At 44.1% G+C, this 20,889-nt stretch overlaps 1 protein-coding gene across 1 annotated transcript in view; it reads left to right on the forward strand.

Moving 5' to 3' along the window:
* kif6 (kinesin family member 6) overlaps positions 1–17,403 on the forward strand; it is a 664,853-nt gene extending 647,450 nt beyond the window's left edge. The window contains exons 21-22 of the mRNA XM_078542714.1: positions 2,007–2,113; positions 16,558–17,403. Coding sequence (XP_078398840.1) covers positions 2,007–2,113; positions 16,558–16,574 — 124 coding nt within the window. The 3' untranslated portion in view covers positions 16,575–17,403. The remainder of the gene's footprint in view (positions 1–2,006; positions 2,114–16,557) is intronic.
* The last annotated feature ends 3,486 nt before the right edge of the window (positions 17,404–20,889 follow it).

Here is a 20,889-nt window from a genome sequence, read left to right on the forward strand (position 1 = left end):
GAGAGTTCAAATGTTCCAAAACCACTTTGAGAAGCTACGGAGAGAAGGAAAGAAGTGTAAGGAAGGGGGCAAGGTAGTAGGGTGCCAGTTAAATGGGTGAGGGGGTAGTGTGGCAGGTAAGTGGGTGAGAGGGTAGGGTGGTCGGCAGGGTCGTGGGATAATCAGGTGGTTGGGCGGTTAGTTGGGTCGGGAGGGTAGTTGGGGCGTCAGGGGGGCTTGTCGGGTGGTCATGGGTGTGTAGTTGGGTCGGGAGGGTTATTTGGGTGGTCGAGAGGGGGGTAGTCTAAGGGTCCAGTGGGGAATTGGGTGGTCAGTAGCATAGTTATCTAGGAGTAACAACTGGTTTTAAGATATAACATCCTGGGTAACTATTCTGTTAAGTGTAGAAGTCTCCGGAGGGTTCCAATTGCAGGGGAATTGCCCAATAGAAGTCCTGGGCGCTTTCCACATAGTCAGTATGTCAGGACTTCCGAGGAGTCTCCCAGTGCATCTTATAAAATAACACGACCACCCGGAGATCAGAAGTTCTGGGCCTAGGTCTCCAGGATACAGCTGTAAGCAGTCCCGGATAAAAATCATTGTGACCATTAAACAAAATTCTGTTATTTGGTTTTCTTTTTGTTCGTGCACTTTCATTTATTAGATATAAAAGTATAGAAACAAAAATTAATCAAAGCCTCCAGCTCATGACCGATTGGGAAAATTTGAAGACAGGATCTCAAACCTGAGACTAAGGTCTTATTTTCCTGGCAGTTGTAAACCCTGCACTCCTATATTCTTTAGAGACTTGCACAACCTACAGCAGGCATATCAAAGCACTAGAGAAGTACCACCAGCAGTACCTTCGCAGGATCCTTCAAATCCAGTGGCAAGAAAGGCGGTCCAACAGCAGGGCCCTTTTGCAAGCCGAACTTGCCCAGCAACAAGGAACTAATCACCCAAAAATCAGCTCCGTTGGGCAGGACATGTAGTTTGTATGCCTGATTCCAGACTTCCAAAACAACTGCTCTACTCGGATCTCAGTCACGGCAGGAGACTCCCAGGAGGACAGTGGGAACACATTAGCAATGTCCTCAAAGCATCTCTGAAGAAGTCAAACATCCCCACTTACTCATGGGAGATCCTGGCTTGATGATTGAGAAGTTGGAGTGAGGTATTAATATTCCACTAATTCTAGTGTGACAGGAGCTATGGGTAGGTTAATGCTTTGCATGGGGCCCTTCATAGGGTTTCTAATGCTGGTCAGGTGCATACTTGCATATGACTTCCAGCCTCGAACAGCCCAATCCTCACACTCCTGCCATTGATTCAACCTCTTGACACACTGCTTTCCTACACCATTTGGGAAAGAAACATATTCATTTGTTACCCAACTGGGCTAATCTAGACTCTAGTGAAACTGCCTTTTACAACATCGCTCATAGTTTTATATCCTTCTTCTTAGGCAGTCCCTCGAGATCTAGGATGACTTGCTTCCACTCCAGTTCGATGGGTTCTGTAATGGTTGATAAGTCCAATCCAAAGCTGATTTACCAAACTCACCCAGGTCTCAGGCTGACCCAGTGAGAAGACAGCAGCTAATAAAAGCAGGTTTTATTTTCCTGCTCTACATTTCTGGTACTTCCGGCACCAGAAGTTGTTGCATTATGGATATTCAACTTGTGAAGACCTGAGTTCCACACTCCCTTTCACGCTAGAAAAAAATAATTATTTTCAATGGCTTCATAAGACCATAAGACATAGGAGCAGAAATTAGGCCATTTGGCCCATCGAGTCTGCTCCGCCATTCAATTATGGCTGATAAGTTTCTCAACCCCATTCTTCCGCCTTCTCTCCGTAACCTTTGATCCCCTTACCAATCAAGAACCTATCTATCTCGGTCTTAAATATACTCATGTACTCACTACACATTTACTCTTTTATTTCATTTACTTCGGAAAGTCGGAAAGTAATAAACCATTTTGAATTTTTAATGTTTACATGTGTGTACCATTCATCTCATCCAGCTTGCCTTCAAGTATTGGCTCATCCATTCCCCTGACTGGTGATGGACAGACTGATGCTGACATTCTGGCATTCGTTCGAGCAAGACAAAACCTCATGCAGAAGAAAGGTAAGACCAAAGAGTGAGTGCAACTCTTAGGAAAAAAGGTACGGAGAAAGGGGGCAGAGGAACCACAAAAATGCATAGGTTGTTCATCACAGTGTAACATGCCTGCCTGAGACCTCTGGTGCCAACCCTTCCCAAAGTAAGCAGAGTGATGGCAGGTCGCCTAATTTCAATAAACTGGGCAGGTTTCAATAAACTAGACCAATAGGGCATGTCTCAGGCTCAGACCAGAGGAAGATAGCCGTAAAACACGGCGGAGGTTCTAGTCACACAGGGTTGCAGAGATCTTTCCCCATTGGAAAGATCATGCTTATCTGCTGCCTTTGGAAAGAATCTGATAAATGTTCAGAACATTTCTCAGATCTTCACTAATCCAGACCACGACCAAGGTCTGAGCCCTCCAGATATGCTCCACTTGGGCTGGACACCATGTCCAAATGCCTGGTCTCGCTAATCTATCAACCCTGCCTCAAACAAGACCCCACAGAAGCTGCCAAGGACAGCCAGGGCCCAGCTCATTAGTGGTCGCACCATTTGAGAGTATGTTGGAAAGACTGTAGATTTTTAGCCCACTTGTCAAAACTTATACAAAAACAGAATTACCTGGAAAAACTCAGCAGGTCTGGCAGCATCGGTGGAGAAGAAAAGAGTTGACGTTTCGAGTCCACATGACCCTTCAACAGAACTGAGTGTAGTTAGGAGAGGGGTGAAATATAAGCTGGTTTAAGGTAGGGGGCAGGGGGAGAGAAGTTGAGGGTGGGGTGGTTGTAGGGACAAGCAAGCAGTGATAGGAGCAGATATTCAAAAGATGTCACAGACAAAAGGATCAAAGAGGTGTTGAAGGTGGTGATATTATCTAAGAAAAGTGCTAATTAAGAATGGATGGCAGGACACTCAAGGTACAGCTCTAGTGGGGGTGGGGTGGAAAGACTGACAAGGTATTAGTTGTAGATTTAAAAATAATGGAAATAGGTGGGAAAAGAAAAATCTATATAAATTATTGAAAAAAACAAAAGGGAGGGGGAAGAAACGGGGTGGGGATGGGGGGAGGGAGTTTAAGATCTAAAGTTGTTGAATTCAATATTCAGCCCGGAAGGCTGTAAAGTGCCTAGTCGGAAGATGAGGTGCTGTTCCTCCAGTTTGCGTTGGGCTTCACTGGAACAATGCAGCAAGCCAAGGACAGACATGTGGGCAAGAGAGCAGGGTGGAGTGTTAAAATGGCAAGCGACAGGGAGGTTTGGGTCTTTCTTGCGGACAGACCGCAGGTGTTCTGCAAAGCGGTCGCCCTGTTTGCGTTTGGTCTCTCCAATGTAGAGGAGACCGCATTGGGAGCAACGAATGCAGTAGACTAAGTTTGGGGAAATGCAAGTGAAATGCTGCTTCACTTGAAAGGAGTGTTTGGGCCCTTGGACGGTGAGGAGAGAGGAAGTGAAGGGGCAGGTGTTGCATCTTCTGCGTGGGCATGGGGAGGTGCCATAGGTGGGGGTTGAGGAGTAGGGGGTGATGGAGGAGTGGACCAGGGTGTCCCAGAGGGAACGATCCCTACGGAATGCCGCCAGGGGGGGTGAAGGGAAGATGTGTTTGGTGGTGGCATCATGCTGGAGTTGGCGGAAATGGCGGAGGATGATCTTTTGAATGCGGAGGCTGGTGGGGTGATAAGTGAGGACAAGGGGGACCCTATCATGTTTCTGGGAGGGAGGAGAAGGCGTGAGGGCGGATGCGCGGGAGATGGGCCGGACACGGTTGAGGGCCCTGTCAACGACCGTGGGTGGAAAACCTCGGTTAAAAAAGGAGGACATGTCAGAGGAACTGTTTTTGAAGGTAGCGTCATCAGAGCAGATGCGACGGAGGCGAAGGAACTGAGAGAATGGGATGGAGTCCTTACAGGAAGCGGGGTGTGAGGAGCTGTAGTCGAGGTAGCTGTGGGAGTCGGTAGGCTTGTAATGGATATTGGTGGACAGTCTATCATCAGAAATTGAGACAGAGAAGTCAAGGAAGGGAAGAGAAGTGTCAGAGATGGACCATGTGAAAATGATGGAGGAGTGGAGATTGGAAGCAAAATTAATAAATTTTTCCAGGTCCCGACGAGAACTCTCCTCAACTCCCACCTATGGCACCTCCCCATGCCCACGCAGAAGATGCAACACCTGCCCCTTCACTTCCTCTCTCCTCACCGTCCAAGGGCCCAAACACTCCTTTCAAGTGAAGCAGCATTTCACTTGCATTTCCCCTAACTTAGTCTACTGCATTCGTTGCTCCCAATGCGGTCTCCTCTACATTGGAGAGACCAAACGCAAACAGGGCGACCGCTTTGCAGAACACCTGCGGTCTGTCCGCAAGAAAGACCCAAACCTCCCTGTCGCTTGCCATTTTAACACTCCACCCTGCTCTCTTGCCCACATGTCTGTCCTTGGCTTGCTGCATTGTTCCAGTGAAGCCCAACGCAAACTGGAGGAACAGCACCTCATCTTCCGACTAGGCACTTTACAACCTTCCGGGCTGAATATTGAATTCAACAACTTTAGATCTTAAACTCCCTCCCCCCATCCCCACCCCGTTTCTTCCCCCTCCCTTTTGTTTTTTTCAATAATTTATATAGATTTTTCTTTTCCCACCTATTTCCATTATTTTTAAATCTACAACTAATACCTTGTCAGTCTTTCCACCCCACCCCCACTAGAGCTGTACCTTGAGTGTCCTGCCATCCATTCTTAATTAGCACTTTTCTTAGATAATATCACCACCTTCAACACCTCTTTGATCCTTTTGTCTGTGACATCTTTTGAATATCTGCTCCTATCACTGCTTGCTTGTCCCTACAACCACCCCACCCTCAACTTCTCTCCCCCTGCCCCCCACCTTAAACCAGCTTATATTTCACCCCTCTCCTAACTACACTCAGTTCTGTTGAAGGGTCATGTGGACTCGAAACGTCAACTCTTTTCTTCTCCACCGATGCTGCCAGACCTGCTGAGTTTTTCCAGGTAATTCTGTTTTTGTTTTGGATTTCCAGCATCCGCAGTAGTTTTTTGTCAAAACTTATAGTTTGAATGGTTTGTTTTACAGTCATAGTGCTGACAATTTCTCACAAAGTGCTTCCAATAATATCTATTCTAAAGTGCTGGAAAATGAACAAAACAGAGATTTTTAAAAATCATGAATTAAACTTGACATCACCCAGGAAAACAAATCAACCCCCTCTTGATGTTATACAGGTCTGTGTAGGCTCCTCCAGTCTGATATTGTCCACTCAGATTAACATTTCATTAAAAAGACCATGTCATTATCTGTGTCACAGTGATCATTACCTCCAACGCCTTTCAAGAATATGCTTTTAATTAATTTCTAATGCATATTTGGCAAGAATTTCCTCTTCCTTTCTAATGATATTGTATGTTTTTCCCGCTATTTCTTATCAAATTACATTTTGGTTTGCTGCCATAGCTGTTAGAAAATCACAGTTTAGTTTGTTGGCATATCAAAACACAACTGAGTATGTTAACATAGCAAGTTTAAATTTGTCATGTTAAAATGGCAAGGAAAAATACCCTAAAAAATATTGTTTTGTATGTTGGGGTGGAGTTTGATTTTTTTTTTCTTTAAAGGCAGAAAAATTGTAGCATTTTTCCTTTCCTGCTCAATTTTCTCCCTTTTATTTTATTTTATTTTCTGGCCATTATTCTTACACAAGACTTGACAATGAACAGCAGCAGGCCATTCAGTCACAGCTAAAACCAATGCTGTTCTCACCCCATGTATACAATTGGACTCTCCAGTGGAAATCAATGAATATTGCTCAGATACGGCAGTCGTAACCCTCATTGAGACTAATTTTAATATAAGTCCTGCTGCCTTGGCTGAGATTACCTAACTCAGCACAGACTGGTGACCCCCCCCCCCCCTTTTGTTTTTATGGTTCAGTTGCACGCTGCCTTTTCCAGCTGAGCCATTAGGAGACTGGCTAGCAATAGTTTGGGGGGTGGAGGGGGAGGGGCAGTTCTTTTGCAAGGGTTGAACATCTTGGAGGTCACGAAAACATACATCAGTGGAGCTTGTTAGTCTACAGCATTCAGACCGTTGCATACAATAGCACTGCAGTGTGAATTCCCATTAGGCACATATTCACAGCCCAGGAAGTGAGAAAGCAATCAGGTTATTCATACATTGAGGATAATTCTTTATACCCACATTTGAATTTTCCATTTGCCCAGCTGATATCTGTCTGTGAACAGATGGTGTTATCACTAGTATGGTTCAGTACTTTGTTATCTAATTCGTCACAAGCTTGCAGCACTCAGTAAACAGTAGCGTGTGATTACAGAGATGATAAATTTTAAATAGACAACAAACATATTAAAGGACTGAAGAAGTGGACATTTCTTTTGAATTTGATGGATTTTTTTCCTTCATTCCCTGATTGTTCCAGCTTTGGGCAACTACCCACACCTTTTAGAGAATTAAATAAGGTCTTTTTGGGACCAAATCGGCTCCCAGGTGACCTGGAATCACATTGATGCTCTGCCTTGCAGACTGTAATCCTATATCTTAACTGTACATGTCAACAACATGTACTCAAATGTTCCAAGACAGTTCTCAAGAGCATAATCAGGTGAAAACTGACACTGATCTAAAGCAGGAGATGATAGGCAGGTGACCTAAAGCTTGGTCAAAAGGTAGATTGTATATATATATATATACGCAGTATTCCAAAGGAGGAGAGAGGTGGGGAAACAAAGAGGCCCAGGGAAAGAATTCCAGACTTTACTTTCCAGACAGCTGAATGCACAGCTATCAATGCTGGGGCAAAGGGAGCCGTGGGTGCACAAAGCTGAATTTGGGGAAATGCAGAGTTCTCGGAAGATTGTAGGGTTGGAGAAGCCTACAGAGATAGGGAGGGATGAGGCTCTGTAGGGTTTTGAACACGGGGCTTAGATTTTTAAGTAGGAGCCATAGAGGTTATGGGTGAAGGGACCTGCTACAGCAGCAGAGTTTGGATGAGCTTAATTTTATACAATGTGGAAGATGGGAGGCTGACCAAGAGAGCATTTGAATAATTGAGTGTGGAGGCAAGAGAAGCATGGATGAAGATTTCAGGAGCAGATGGACTTAGGCAGGGGTGGAAGTAGGTGGTATTACAAAGGTGGTCTTTGTGATGGAGAGGATATGTCCAAGTTGGTAAAAACAGAAAAAATATATAGAATATGAGAGTAAACTAACCATAAATATAAAAACAGATTGCAAAAGTGTTTCCAAATATATAAAAAGGAGTAGATTGTACACACAGCTGCTGTTGTGCATCAGTGGTGGAGGGAGTGAATATTGAGGGTGATTGATGGGGTGCCGATCAATTGGGCTGCTTTGTCCTGGATGGTGTCAAGCTTCTTGAGTGTTGCTGCACTCATCCAGGCAAATGAAGAGTATTCCATTACACTCCAATTTGGTGCCTTGTAGATGGTAGACAACCATCTTCCTTTGTACTAGGTATGACTCCAATCAGTGGAGAGTTTTCCCCCAATTCCCATTAACTCCAGTTTTGCTAGGGCTCCTTGAAGCCACATTTGGTCAAATGCCGCCTTGATGTCAAGGGCAGTCACTCTCAGCTCACCTCTTGAGTTCAGCTCTTTGTCCATGTTTGAACCAAGGCTGTAATGAAGTCAGGAGCTGGGTTGGTCTGGCAGAACTCAAACTGAGCATCAGTGAGCAGGTTATTTTTAAGTAAGTGCTGCTTGATAGCACTGTTGACCACCACTTCCATCACATTGCTGATGATCGAGAGTAGACTGGGAGGTAATTGGTCGGGTTGGATTTGTCCTGCTTTTTGTGCACAGTGCATACTCTGGGCAATTTTCCACATTGTCAGGTAGATGCCAGACTTTTTTGGAGTCAATCAAATAAACTAAATTAACAAAATCAGGGACAAAATAAACGCAGCCCCTAAATTAGGGAGACTGAAAAACCAAAGACAAAATTTAGGTGTACTGGAACAGCTTGGTTAGGGCCAATGCTAGTTCTGGAGCACAAGTCTTCAGTACTATTGCTAGAATTTTGTCTGGGCCCGTAGCATTTGCAGTATCCAGTGCCTTCAGCCATTTCTTGATATCGCTTGGCGTGAATTGAATTGGTTGAGGCCTGGCATCTGTGTGATGCTGGGGACCTCAAGAGGAGGCCGAGATAGACTATCCACTCAGCATTTCTGGCTGAAGATTGTTAAATACTTCAGCCTTGTCTTTTGCACTGATGTGCTGGGGTCCCTGTCATTGAGGATGGGTTTAAAAAAAGCAAAATACTGCGGATACTGGCGATCAGAAATAAAAACATAAAATGCTGGAAAAACTCAGCAGGCCTGGCTGCATCTGTGGGGAGAGAAACAGAGTTAACATTTTGAGTCCAATATGATTCTTCTTCAGAACTGGAAAGAGGTAGAAATATGATGGGTTTTATGCTGTTGAAAAGGGGGCAGGGGCAGGTGGAGGAAAATACAAAGTCAGGGATAGGTTAGAGGACAGGAGAGATTAAATGACAAAGATGTAATCGAACACAAGACAAAGGGAGAGGTAATGATAGTATTAGAATCTAAAGCTTTGGCCCACAGTAAGTGTAAATAGCAGAATAAAGGCCAGCACTGTCTGAAAGCAAAATAGCAGAAACGTTAACTCTGTTTCTCTCTCCACAAACACTGCCAGACCTGCTGAGATTTTCCAGTATTGTCTGCTTTTATTATTGAGGATGGGGATATTTGTAGAGCCTCCTCCTCCTCTAGTTAGTTGTTTGGTTGTCCACCACCATTCACGACTGGATGTAGCAGAGCTGCAGGGCTTAAATCTGATCCGCTGGCTGTAGGATCACTTAGCTCTATCTATTGAATGTTGCTTACTCTGTTTGGCAGCAAATAGTCCTGTGTTGTAGCTTCGCCAGCATTTTTAGGTATGCCGGGTACAGCTCCTTGCATGCCCTCCTGCACTCTTTATTGAATCCCCCAGCTTGATGGTAATAGTAGAGTGTGAGGATATGCTGGGCCATGAGGCTACGGATTGTCATTGTTTTCAATTCTGCTGCTGCTGATGACCCTCAGCGCTTCATGGATGATGTAAACTGATTTGCAATCAAACTATCAAGATGACTATTATGCCAGTGCCTGGAGGTTGATGGGACGGAATCTCACTTTAATGTACTTTTTGGGGCATCAATTTGAGAGGACTCACATAAAGAGGAAGACATATGAACAACAAGGGCCCTGCTGAGAAAATCTGTCAGCACAGTCAGAAGGAAAACTCCTACAGAAGCCAAGCCTGATCACTTTGGGTCTTCAGGAAACCTGGCCGTATGAGTTTATTGCGTAACTAATAATTACTGTATTTTTGTGTCTGGTTGATGAACTTTCATTTGGACAACACACTCGAGCCTGAACCACAAAGAATCATTTAACTAATTAAAGGAGGAGTCCTCACAGTATGTACTGTATATCAGACAAACAGAAACTCTCCCTGTGTAGATTCTCGGTGGTTTGATTTTGAGACTCTTAAACATTAGGATGGGTGTTCATGTGTCTCAAACATCCAGTTGACTGGAAAAAAAGAATTCTAATTTTATGCTGTGTATCAGCTGAAGGTATATAAGACTTACAGCCCACTTATGCCAGAACTTTCTTACAACAGGCCCATGGAGACCCCTGGCCCTGACGTTTCCTGGATCTTAATTTGGCAAGTGCCTGGTTTTTGTCTTGCAATGATCAGTAACGAACAGCTGAGATGAGAAACCTGACAGGAGGAGAGAATCACAAGCTTCAAAGTGCACTCAGCCACAGGGCTTTTAGCCAAGTACAATCTACACTTCCACAGACTGTAAACCATTGACTTGATCTTCTGACAGAAGGTTTTGCAAACATTTTTCATGATCCTTGAAGATAACTGACCAAAACTCCACAACGTTGAGCCATGGCGCGGCGTCCTCCATGCAACAATCTCCCTTCCCTGCCCTTAACACGAGAGACTTTCAATGTTTCCCCCATTTAATTGTTTCAGCCCCTACTTATCCCTCCAAACCACTAGATAATTGATACAAAAACAGAATTACCTGGAAAAACTCAGCAGGTCTGGCAGCATCAGCGGAGAAGAAAAGAGTTGACATTTCGAGTCCTCATGACCCTTCAGCAGAACAGCTCTTTTGTAACACTTGCTCAGCTGGGCTTGTCGAGATATAATGTAGACAGTTAATTGAGATGTATGGCAATCACTGTACATGTTATTCTGTTGGTTTTGTAATGTTTACCAGAATAGATACTTTTTATAGTCTGGAGAAAGTGGTCCTAAGCAACAAGGGCATTAAGGTGTGTAAGGTGACAAAGGGTATGTAATAATGCTGCAGAAAGCGCATATTAAGCAGTTTTCCAGAAACAGGCTCTTCAAACGAGATATTTACTGTGCATAACAAGGCTATGTTACACAGGAGAGGAAAATTACAGATGCTTAATTTAACATAAGCTTCCCTGTTCCCTTTCCTACTGTACAGCATAGAATTTGGCATTTTACATTTCCAACCCTTTCAAAGAGCAGAATTTTACGCTGATCAGGCAGGCGCGCGCCCAACCCGATCAGACATGAAATTGCACGAGATGCGATGCATCAGGCGAGCGTCCTGATATCATCCCGCGCTCGCACAATATTTTGGTCGCGGATGCGCGCAAAAGTCGGAAACGCACCCGCTGACAATTAAGAGGCCAATTAAGGTTATTAAAGGTACAATTGTCTTCAATTTTTCATGGTCTGTCCAACCTTACGGTTGGCAGACGGGCGAATCGGCCAGGCAGACTTTGCATTTTTCTTGAAACCTCATCCAAGGACGGGATGAGGTTTCTGTTATTAAATGAAAGAAAAAGAAAAATCTATGGACAGCATTTTTTATCATGTATATGTCCAGGTGACTGATTGTGATGCTTGGACTTTTTTTTTCCCTGATTTTAAAAACTTTATTCAATGCTTTTCAGGGCTTCAGCTCCCTGGGGCAGCTCTCCGCCTTCAGGGAGCTTTCTGTCAGTGCTGGCCCGCGCTGATGTCAGCGCCCGCCCTCCTCCCACCCCCACCCCGGCAGCACTGAGCTTCTCAGCGCGTGTTTCATGCTGGCTGGCTGTTAATTGGCCAGCCAGTGTGAAATTGCGGTCAGGGACCGACCGCAGTTGGTGGTCCGTTTCCCGGCCAATCCCGGGCCCACCAATTGTGCCCACCCGCCGACCTAAAAATTCTGCCCTTAGTATATAGAATATTAAAGGGTATAGAACATTAAGGAAGGACAGGAGGTGAGGAAAAGTTGGAGGGGGCTCTGTTCATTAATTATGGTATTAGCACAACAGAGAGGGATGACTTAAGTTCAAGAAACCAGGATGTGGAAACGGTTTGGGTAGAGGTGAGAAATGGTAAAGGCAAGAAGTCACTTGTGGGAGTCGTGTATAGGCCACCTAATAGCAACTACATGGTAGGATGGAGCATAAAGGAAGATATAATGGGAGCTTGTCAGAAAGGCACAGCGATAATCATGGGAGATTTTAATCTACATATAGACTGGAAATGTCAGGCAAAGGGAGCCTAGATGAGGAGTTCATAGAATGTTTCCGGGATAGTTTCTTAGAACAGCTCGTTCTAGAGCCAACCAGACAGCAGGCTATACTAGACCTGGTATTGTGCAGCAAGATGGGGTTAATTAATGATCTCATAGTGAAGGCGCCCTTAGGTAGCAGTGACCATAATATGATTGAATTTTACATTCAGTTTGAGGGAGAGAGGATGGATCCAAGACTGTTTTAAAACTTAAATAAGGGCAAGTATGAGGGCATGAAAGCAGAGCTGGCTAAAGTGAATTGGCAAATTAGGTTAAGGGATAGGTCAATAGAGATGCAGTGGGAAACATTTAAGGCAATATTTCAGAATGCACAGGATAGATACATTCCTACGAGTAAGAAAATGCCCGAGGGAAGGTCACACCACCTGTGGTTAACTAGAAAGGTTAAAAATAGTATCAAACTTAAAGAAAAAGTATATAATTGTACAAAGATTGGTGGAAGACCAGAAGATTGGACAGAATATAACAGCAAAAGATGACTAAAAGATTAATAAGTAAGGAATAGTTAGGGTATGAGAGAAAGCTAGCCAGAAATTTATAAAATGAGTTTCTATAAATATTTTAAAATGAAACGAGTTGACAAAGTGAGCGTTGTTCCTATAGTAAGTGAGTCTGGAGGACTGATAATGGAAAATAAGGAAATGGCAGATGAATTAGATGTACTGTACTTAAATTTCCAGAAGGCATTTGATAAAGTGCCACATCAAAGGTTATTGCGGAAAATAAAAGCTTATGGTATAGGAGGTAACATATTGGCATAGATAGGAGATTGGCTGGCTAACAGGAAGCAGACAGTAGGCATAAATGGGTCTTTTTCAGGTTGGCAAGATGTAACGAGTGGTGTGTCACAGGGATCGTGCTGGGACCTCAACAGTTTACAATTTATATCAATGACTTGGATGAAGAGATGGATGGGATGGTTGCCAAATTTGCTGATGACACAAGGATAGGTAGGAAAGTAAGTTGTGAAGAGGACATAAGGAGGCTATAAAAAGATATAGATAGGCTAAGTGGGTGAGCAAATATCTGGGAAATGGAATATAATGTGGGAAATGTGAAATTGTCCATTTTGGCAAGAAGAATAAAAGAGAGGCATATTATCTAAATGGTGAGAGATTGCAGAGCTCTGAGGTGCAGATGGGTTTGGGTGTCTTAGCGCACGAGTCGCAAAAGGCTAGTATGCAGGTCCAGCAAGTAATAAGGAAAGCTGATAGAATGTTATCATTTATTGCGAGAGGAATTGAATACAAAAATAGGGAGGTTATGCTTCAGTTATACAGAGCACTAGTGAGACCACATTTGGAGTATTGTATACAGTATTGGTCACCTTATTTAAGGAAGGATGCAAATGTGTTGGAAGCAGTTCAGAGGACGTTAACCCGAAGAATGCCTGGAATGGGTGGGTTTTGAGGAAAGGTTAGACAGGCTAGGCTTGTATTGGCTGGAGTTTAGAAGAGTAAGAGGCGATTTGATTGAAACATATAAGATCCTGAGGTGTCTTGACAGGGTGGATGTGGAGAGGATGTTTCCTCTTGTGGAAGAATCTAGAACTAGGGGTCACTGTGTAAAAATAAGGGGCTGCTCATTTAAAATGGAGATGAGGTGAAATTGTTTCCCTCAGAGGGTCGTAAGTCTTCTGAATTCTCTTCCTGAAAAGGCGGTGGAAGCAGAGTCTTTGGATATTTTTAAGGCAGAGGTGGATAGATTCTCGGTAAGCAAGGGGGTGATAAATTATCGGGGACTAGTGGGATGCAGATTTGAGGTTACTATGAGATCAGCCATAATCTTATTAAATGCTGAAGCAGGCTAGAGGAGCCGAATGGCCTACTCCTGCTCCTTGTTTGTATTTTGAGGCTAGGATCAGGAGGTGAGAGGTCAGTTTTGAAGCAGCCTGCATCACCTAGGCTGTAAGGTTATTTATTTATAATGGGAACCAGTTCCTCTGTTGTAAGATATTTTGTTTTCCATGTGTTTCCTTGCACTCCTCTGCAGTTTGTGTTATCTGGAAGCAGGCTAGCGATCCAACTCCCAAAGCTCAATTACTTCCCACTTTGAAAGCAACAACTTAAAGGTGCAAATGGCCGTTGGCATAGCTCAATGGTTAAAACACTGGTATTGTAAACCAGGGGTTGTGAGGTCCAACCTTGGTGGCGCCTGTAATTACTTGCGGCGCTGGACGGGACCGCTCCGAGTGCTGTCTTACCGGGATTGAGCTCTAGTCATAAACCAGCTGATTGCCACCATGTTGTGGTACTGGCTGGTCACTTTGACCCCTCCCCCGGACTTTGTCACAAAAATCCAGAGAATGCTTATCGACTTCTTCTGAGCCAAAAGGCTGCACTGGGTCGCTGCTGAGGTTCTAAGCCTCCCGCTTAGGGAGGGCGGTCAGGCGCTGGTGTGCCTAAGCACCCAGGTGGTGACTTTCCACCTTCAGGCCCTGCAGCGATACCTTTACGTCGAGCCCCCTCCGAGATGGTGTGCCCTGGCGACGTATTTCTTCCGCCAGGTGCACGGCCTGAATTATGACGTTCAGCTCCTTTATAGATCTGAGAGGCCTTTGTGGCTCCTTGCAGGCATTGTCCGTATTTTACCAGGACCTGATCAAAGCCTGGAACATGGTCGCCTCACGACACAGCTCTCCGCCTTCAGGAGTAGCGGCTATCGTCAGAGAGCCGCTGCTCAGGAATCCGCCCCTCCATCCTTTTCAGTGGCTGGCGGAGAGGAGGGCTGTGGCTGTCAGGGTGACCAGGATCGGGGACGTGCTGGGTGGCAGAGGAGTGGGCTGGATGCTTCCGCAGGAGTTGGCACATCGCAAGTGCGCGGTGGTCTTCCGTCTGAGCGTACCCCTGTTTGGACGGAATTCCACATTGGCCCCAAGCCCTGAACCCTCCCTCGGGAGCCGGTGCCCCGCAACCTGAGTCGCCTCGGGGAAACGCCCTCTGTGTCCTTTAGCACAGCGCAGAGAGGTTTCCTGTACGGGCTGCTGCTGCACACCCTCGCCCACCACCCGGACACGCCCTGGCGTGCCTTGTTGCCGTCTGGCGGTGGAGGTCCCCATTGGGGGGCCCTCCCGCCTTCCATCAGGGACCTTGGGAGGGTGTTGCATTCAGCAGCCCCATATAACCATAGGATGTGGAAGTGTTGGTTCACGGACTCCCAAGTTACCTGCACCTTTTGTGGCCTTGTGGAGTCCGTGGACCACATCTATATAGGGTGTTGTAGGCTGCACTCCCTTTTCAGTTATTTAAAAAACCTTTTATTGATGTTTTGTTAGCACTTCAGTCCTACGCTCCTGATCTACAGGCACCTGGTGCGGAGGAGGGCCGAGAGGGAGGAGGACCTCCTTATGAACCGGCTCCTGGGCCTGGCCAAGTTGGCCATTAACAGGTCCAGGCAGCAGGCGATCAAAGGGGTCGTCCGACCCGACTGCCTGTCCCTCTTCCATGGCTAAATTCACGGCCGGGTGTCCCTGGAGAGGGAGCACGTGGTGTCTGCCGGTACTGTTAAGGCCTTCTGTGCTCGGTGGGCACCGCGGGAACTGGGGTGTTTTATCGACCCCCTTTAATCACATTTTGGTTTGATATTTGTAAGTTTCCTTTAAATTTTGTCTTTGGATTTTCAGTCTCCCTAATTTAAGGGGCTGCGTTTATTTTGTCCCTGATTTTGTTAACTTAGTTTATTTGGTTGACTTCAAAAGAGTTTAAAGGTGCAAATGATGGCAGAGAGTATATACCTCTGCCTCACTGTCCCTTTCTGGCTGAGATGGCTGCACTGATAAAGTAAGCTTGGGAAGAGTCTCATATTCCACTCTTCTATGTTTAGCAGGTGTCTTGGAGGCACTGAGAGCTATTCAACCTTTTAACACTTTAAAATCTAAACACTTCATTGTTTCCCGTTGTGGACCGCTGTAGGGCTCAGGCTGATAATGGATGGAAAGGCCGCAGTTTCCAATAAGAGGAAGGGGATACTGAGAGATGCGCCCCAACGGGAATCAGGAACTGATCAACATTTTTTGTCAAGGCACAAACCTAACTGAAGAGGGGACGGGACTGCGGCCAATTAATGGTGAGGGGGAGGAGCAGGAATGGAGGCTGGACACTAGGAAAGTGGGTCTTGTTCTAGCCAGACTCTGCAGCTATTGCTTTGGTTGCCATCTGTAATCTGCACCTTCAAATTGGTCAAGGCAACTGGAGAGCTGGAACCAGGGATAGGGTAGGGAAATATTAATGTTATTAAAATTCCATCGCTGTGCAATAGATTTTAGTCAAAACTTTCACTTTTTAAACAATCACATAAAACTTTGCAACACTGTCGATCCTGTTCCGACAGGCTGGAGCTTTATACATTCCAGCGGCCTCCCACTCCTGCGAAAATCTTGGGATATTAGAAGGCGAGCTCTTAATGAGTACCTTAATTACATAAATGCGCCCAATTAACAATCCAAACGACTACTTTGTCACCGTCCCCTGCCTTTGCGAAAGTCGGCAGGGTCAGGAACAGAGACCACCAGCTTATTTTATTAGGTCTCCCACCTCCATGCTGACCCGATTCGGCACAGGAAAATCCGACCCTGAATATCAGGGACACTCATACTGCTCTCCTGTGCCTTCTGGTGGTTGGTTATAGATTAGTTTCCTTCCTGAGGCAAAGTCACTTGTCTGCCTTCTCTGAATGGAAAATAATGTAGAAGCTGGGGAACGATATTTAATCTTCAGCATGGGTAAGAGAGATTTAAAAACAGCAGATCAAGGAACCAATTCACCCATCAAAAGTGAAAAGAACGCAACAATTGCTTATATAAATACTGACCCTAACAAAATAATTTTACCTTTCAGGTCTGCGAAATAAATAAATCCCAGTGGAGTTCAAGGCTATTTATTCAACTGTACTGATGCTTGGAAGACTCCTGGATATGTTGCATTCACACTTCAGAATCAGGGAAAGAGCACAGAAATTTTCAAACTGTTATTGAATGCATTTGAAAAAGGAATAGGCTACGATTTTCACTGAAAACCTTTTCCTTAGGATTTGTATTGGAAATTCCACCATCACAATGCCTTTTCGATAGTCAAATATCACGGAGATTTTTTTTTCTGACCATCCTTTGTGTACCCTTCCTCCTACAATGTACAAGATTTTGGAAATCACAAGAACACAAAAGTCCAAGCGATCTGGTACATCTCGATTCCTTCCTGTCCTTTTAAGACTTGATGCTGCCCTGTTCTGTAGGCCTTTAGCTCTGAGTTTCATCATCCTTTTCCTTATCTATGCCTTACTGTGCCTTTTTACAGATAATGCACACTGATGTTATTAACAGTGGAAATGATGTTTGATACAGTAGCGCCACTGGTTTTAGTACTGGAATAGCAACTCAGTGGTAGTGATTCTATGTCCCGCCATAGCAAATGTTGAAATTGAATTAAGTGCCATAAATATAAGATAGTCACTAATAAATCTAATAAGGAACTCAGGAGAAATTTCTTTACCCAGTGAGTGGTTAGAATGTGGAATTCATTACCACATGAAGTAGTTGAGTTGAATAGGGTAGATGCATTTAAAAGGAAGCTTAAATAAGTAGATGAGGGAGAAGGAATGAAAAGATGTACAGAGGTGAGGAGAATTTTTTTCTCTCAAAGGTTAGTTAGTATGCAAAATTCTCTTCCTCAGAAAGCAGCGGAGGCTGGGTCATTGTTTTGAATAAATTCTGATTTTTGATAGACAAGAGAGTTATGGAGGGCCGGGTGGGGTTGGGGGGTGGGGGGAGGTGGGGGTGCACATACAGCAAAGTGGAGTTGAGACTCAGCCAGAGCAGCCTTGATCCTATGGACTGGCTGAGCAGGCTCGAAGGGCTGAATGCCCTACTCCTTAATCCTATGTTTCCTATATAAAGTGAGATGAAGTACAGTGGTAGAGACTCATGTGGAGCATAAACACCACCTTAGGTTAGTTGTGTCAAATGACCTGGAACATTCTCTGAAATTCTAATTTTCAAGGATTTTCCAACCTTGCATCTTTTTTGAATTACCCGAGAGCTTGGGGGGCTTATAGTTCCCTGTTGCTTTCTCCATGGCAATGCCTCAGCCAATCAGAGTTGACTTGCCAACCAATCATAACCCTTTTCTCCTGTAGTATAAATTATTGAGATTGTTTCAAACTTGGCATTCTTGTGTTTGTGAGTGCAAGATGAAAAGCTTCGGCAACACGCCTCTCTTTTCAGCAAAATCCAATAATTTGTGGACTGGTACGTGAAATTTTCAGTTTTGTAGTAAAAACCCAACTGGTTCACTACTGTCCTTCAAGGAAGGCAACTCCTATCCTTTTGACTTACATGTGATTCGAGGTTCACACTATACGGTTGTGTCTTAATGCCCTCAGGGAAACTAGGATGGCAAGTAAAAACAATACAAGAGTCGCCTTTATCCCAAGGGCAAATAAAAACAAACCAAGCTGCAGCTCCAGGTGGACTCATTGAGCTTACCGGTTAACAGATAAGCTGTACCGACCAGGAAACTGCCAAATTTGAGCCACACTAAAGTCTGTGCTGAGCTAAGTGATCTCCAATAGGGCAGGGTTTCTGTACGTGCTGGGAAAGCACATTTGTGGATATTAATGATAGAATGGGGGCTAACGATGATGCCTGTATGCAGCCTGCTGAATATTCATTATAATGGCTGACAGCTGAGTAATTGATGCGATGTAAGGTGGAAACTGGTGTCAGTGGAACTGAACCAAAAAATTAGCAGGATTAAGTAAATTGCCAAAACAGTTAGTTCAAGCTGAAGCATTATGGTCTACTGAATTGGAAATGTTGATTCTTCGTGTTTGTCGCAAGTCACTCAGGTTACATCCTCAGCAATTTCCATTTTTGGTTGCATCCATACCCCACCACCAGTAAAACTCCTACTTATCCTCCATTGCTAGCACTGGCTCTGGGAAGCTCTTCCTGTTTCCTTTCTCCTCAGCAACAGTTAATTGTCTGGAAAGCTCAAGGTTGCCCAAGACTGGAGGCTGCTGTCCTCCCTAAGCCATTCCAGCAAACCTCACATTATTGGATTAAATACAAGAAAAAGCTTGGCACCTGATAACATCCCAACACCTCCGGCTTGAAGGTTCTCTTAGAATCATCCATGTTCCTCAATTGAGTCTATTCCTTAACTTTATGTTCTCTTAATATAGCTTCTGGTACACCTTACTCTCTTCCTATAAGCTTTAAATTTTTGAAATCAAGATTCACACCAAGCTATGAATTCCTTCCTTTCCATAATCTTTGATTTCTTTTACATTCTTTACATTTTTTTGGCATTATCTGATTACCACTTCCTGGATATCTCAAATCCTCAGGTTCTGTGCTCTTTTTAACCTTGGCCCATCTTGTGCTTTAACCTAATGTCAGTTGATCTCAATGTTTATGCTGGAATTTTCTACCAGAAGGACTGAAATAAAAAGAATAGCGAAGTTAATGAGAATTTTTACTTTTGTAATTAACTTTTAGGAGTTTTGGCTGCTTTTTAAATTGTGAATAAATGTCTTTTACTTAAGCGATAACACTTGCCTCTGAGTATGAAGGTTGTGGGTTTTATCCCCACTTGGAATGTGCAAAAAATCTGTGCTGACACTTCAGTGGAGAGCTGAGGGAATACTGGTCCCTTTCTGGTGATGAAGAAGCCTTGTGATTTAGAAATTCCAAGCTAATTTATATTCCCTGTGCAAGCTGCATGGCACCAAACAAACATTCCAACACAACTCGCCGGATTCAACTAAGGAAGCTGCACTGGTCCTGCCACTAGCAAAGTAAATCAATGAGGATGGGTCGCAATTGCAGACATTGGAGGTGTCCCAGGGCAGCAGCAGCAGCCCAGATTGTACTTATGGGCCCTGTAAGTTCACTGCTTTCCTGAGCCTTTTCCCCTCCATCACCTGTGGAACTCTGCAGGCTCTAACCAGTTCTTTTTCTAAATGGCAAACAAGGTTCTATTTGCATGGACACTCATCATTCGTTTTCACCATAGCCTTAGTGCGGCTGTTGGCATCATGTTGTTTCTTTGGCTTTCTTCAAGCCTCCCTCAGTCCACGTCTCAATGAGCTCACTTCCTCTTCTGTTTTTCTCCTCAATGTTTTCTTTATTTGTTGTCAGGACAAGGCTGTCTGGTTTTATTTTCTGGTGTCCATTCTTGGCTATCTTTCTGCCTGTAACTGCTTAGCAACCACTTTGATTCCTGAACTTCTATTCTTGATGTAACTTACTTATTTGTCTTTCTGTCTATACAGCTCATTTCCATATTAAAAGGGGCCTATCACCTGAAACAGGTCTGCATTTTGGACAGCCAGAAATAGATCCATCTTAAAATGGAGCTGGCCACTTTGCTGGTGTTAACAAGGTGGTGAGGACACCAACCCCATTTTAGGGCCATTACTGGCCCATTAATATTCAGAAACAGGAGTGAAAATCGATCCAGAGATGTTAAACCAGAATCGGCCATGGAGATGTAACAAATCCTATGACACTATTGGATGAGGACGATAAAGTTTTCTCCACATCAAGCCAAATTCCCCCCTCAACGAATACCACTTAAAAAATATTAACAAGTAATTCAGCTGATCTGTGGGATCTTGCTGTGTTTAATTTCCTATCACATTTGTCTACACAACAATTGACTGAACTTTGAAAGTAATCCATTGGTTATGAAGTGTTATAATATGGCAGATGATGTGTGCCAGGCGGACCAATTTCAGAAGGGAAATTTGGCCACACTATCACAACGGTTCTGTAATTTGTATTTACCTCAAGAAGATATTTGCACTGAATTCAGATGTAATGAGTTCATTAAGACCTTTAGAGATTTTAAAAATTAAATTAATATATTTATTAACAAAATAAAAGATTTCAAACACATACATAAGACTACAATTACTTAATACTGTAACAAGTCCTAAAATTCTTAATTAACCTGACTCCCAGTTACAAACCTCCTTTAAGGCAACAATCCAAAATAGATTTTAGATTTTAAAAAAACAGTAAGTTAACATAATTCCACTTGACAGTGGAATTCCAAATGGCTTTCTCCAACTTCAGTTACTGGACACAGCAGTCTTATGCACAAATGGCTGGAGGCTTCTTCGAGGCTGTTTCACACACTCCTGTTAGCTCTTACATGACCTTCAACATA

This window comes from Cetorhinus maximus, chromosome 5, assembly GCF_964194155.1.
Source record: "Cetorhinus maximus chromosome 5, sCetMax3.hap1.1, whole genome shotgun sequence".
Classification (NCBI taxonomy): domain Eukaryota; kingdom Metazoa; phylum Chordata; class Chondrichthyes; order Lamniformes; family Cetorhinidae; genus Cetorhinus; species Cetorhinus maximus.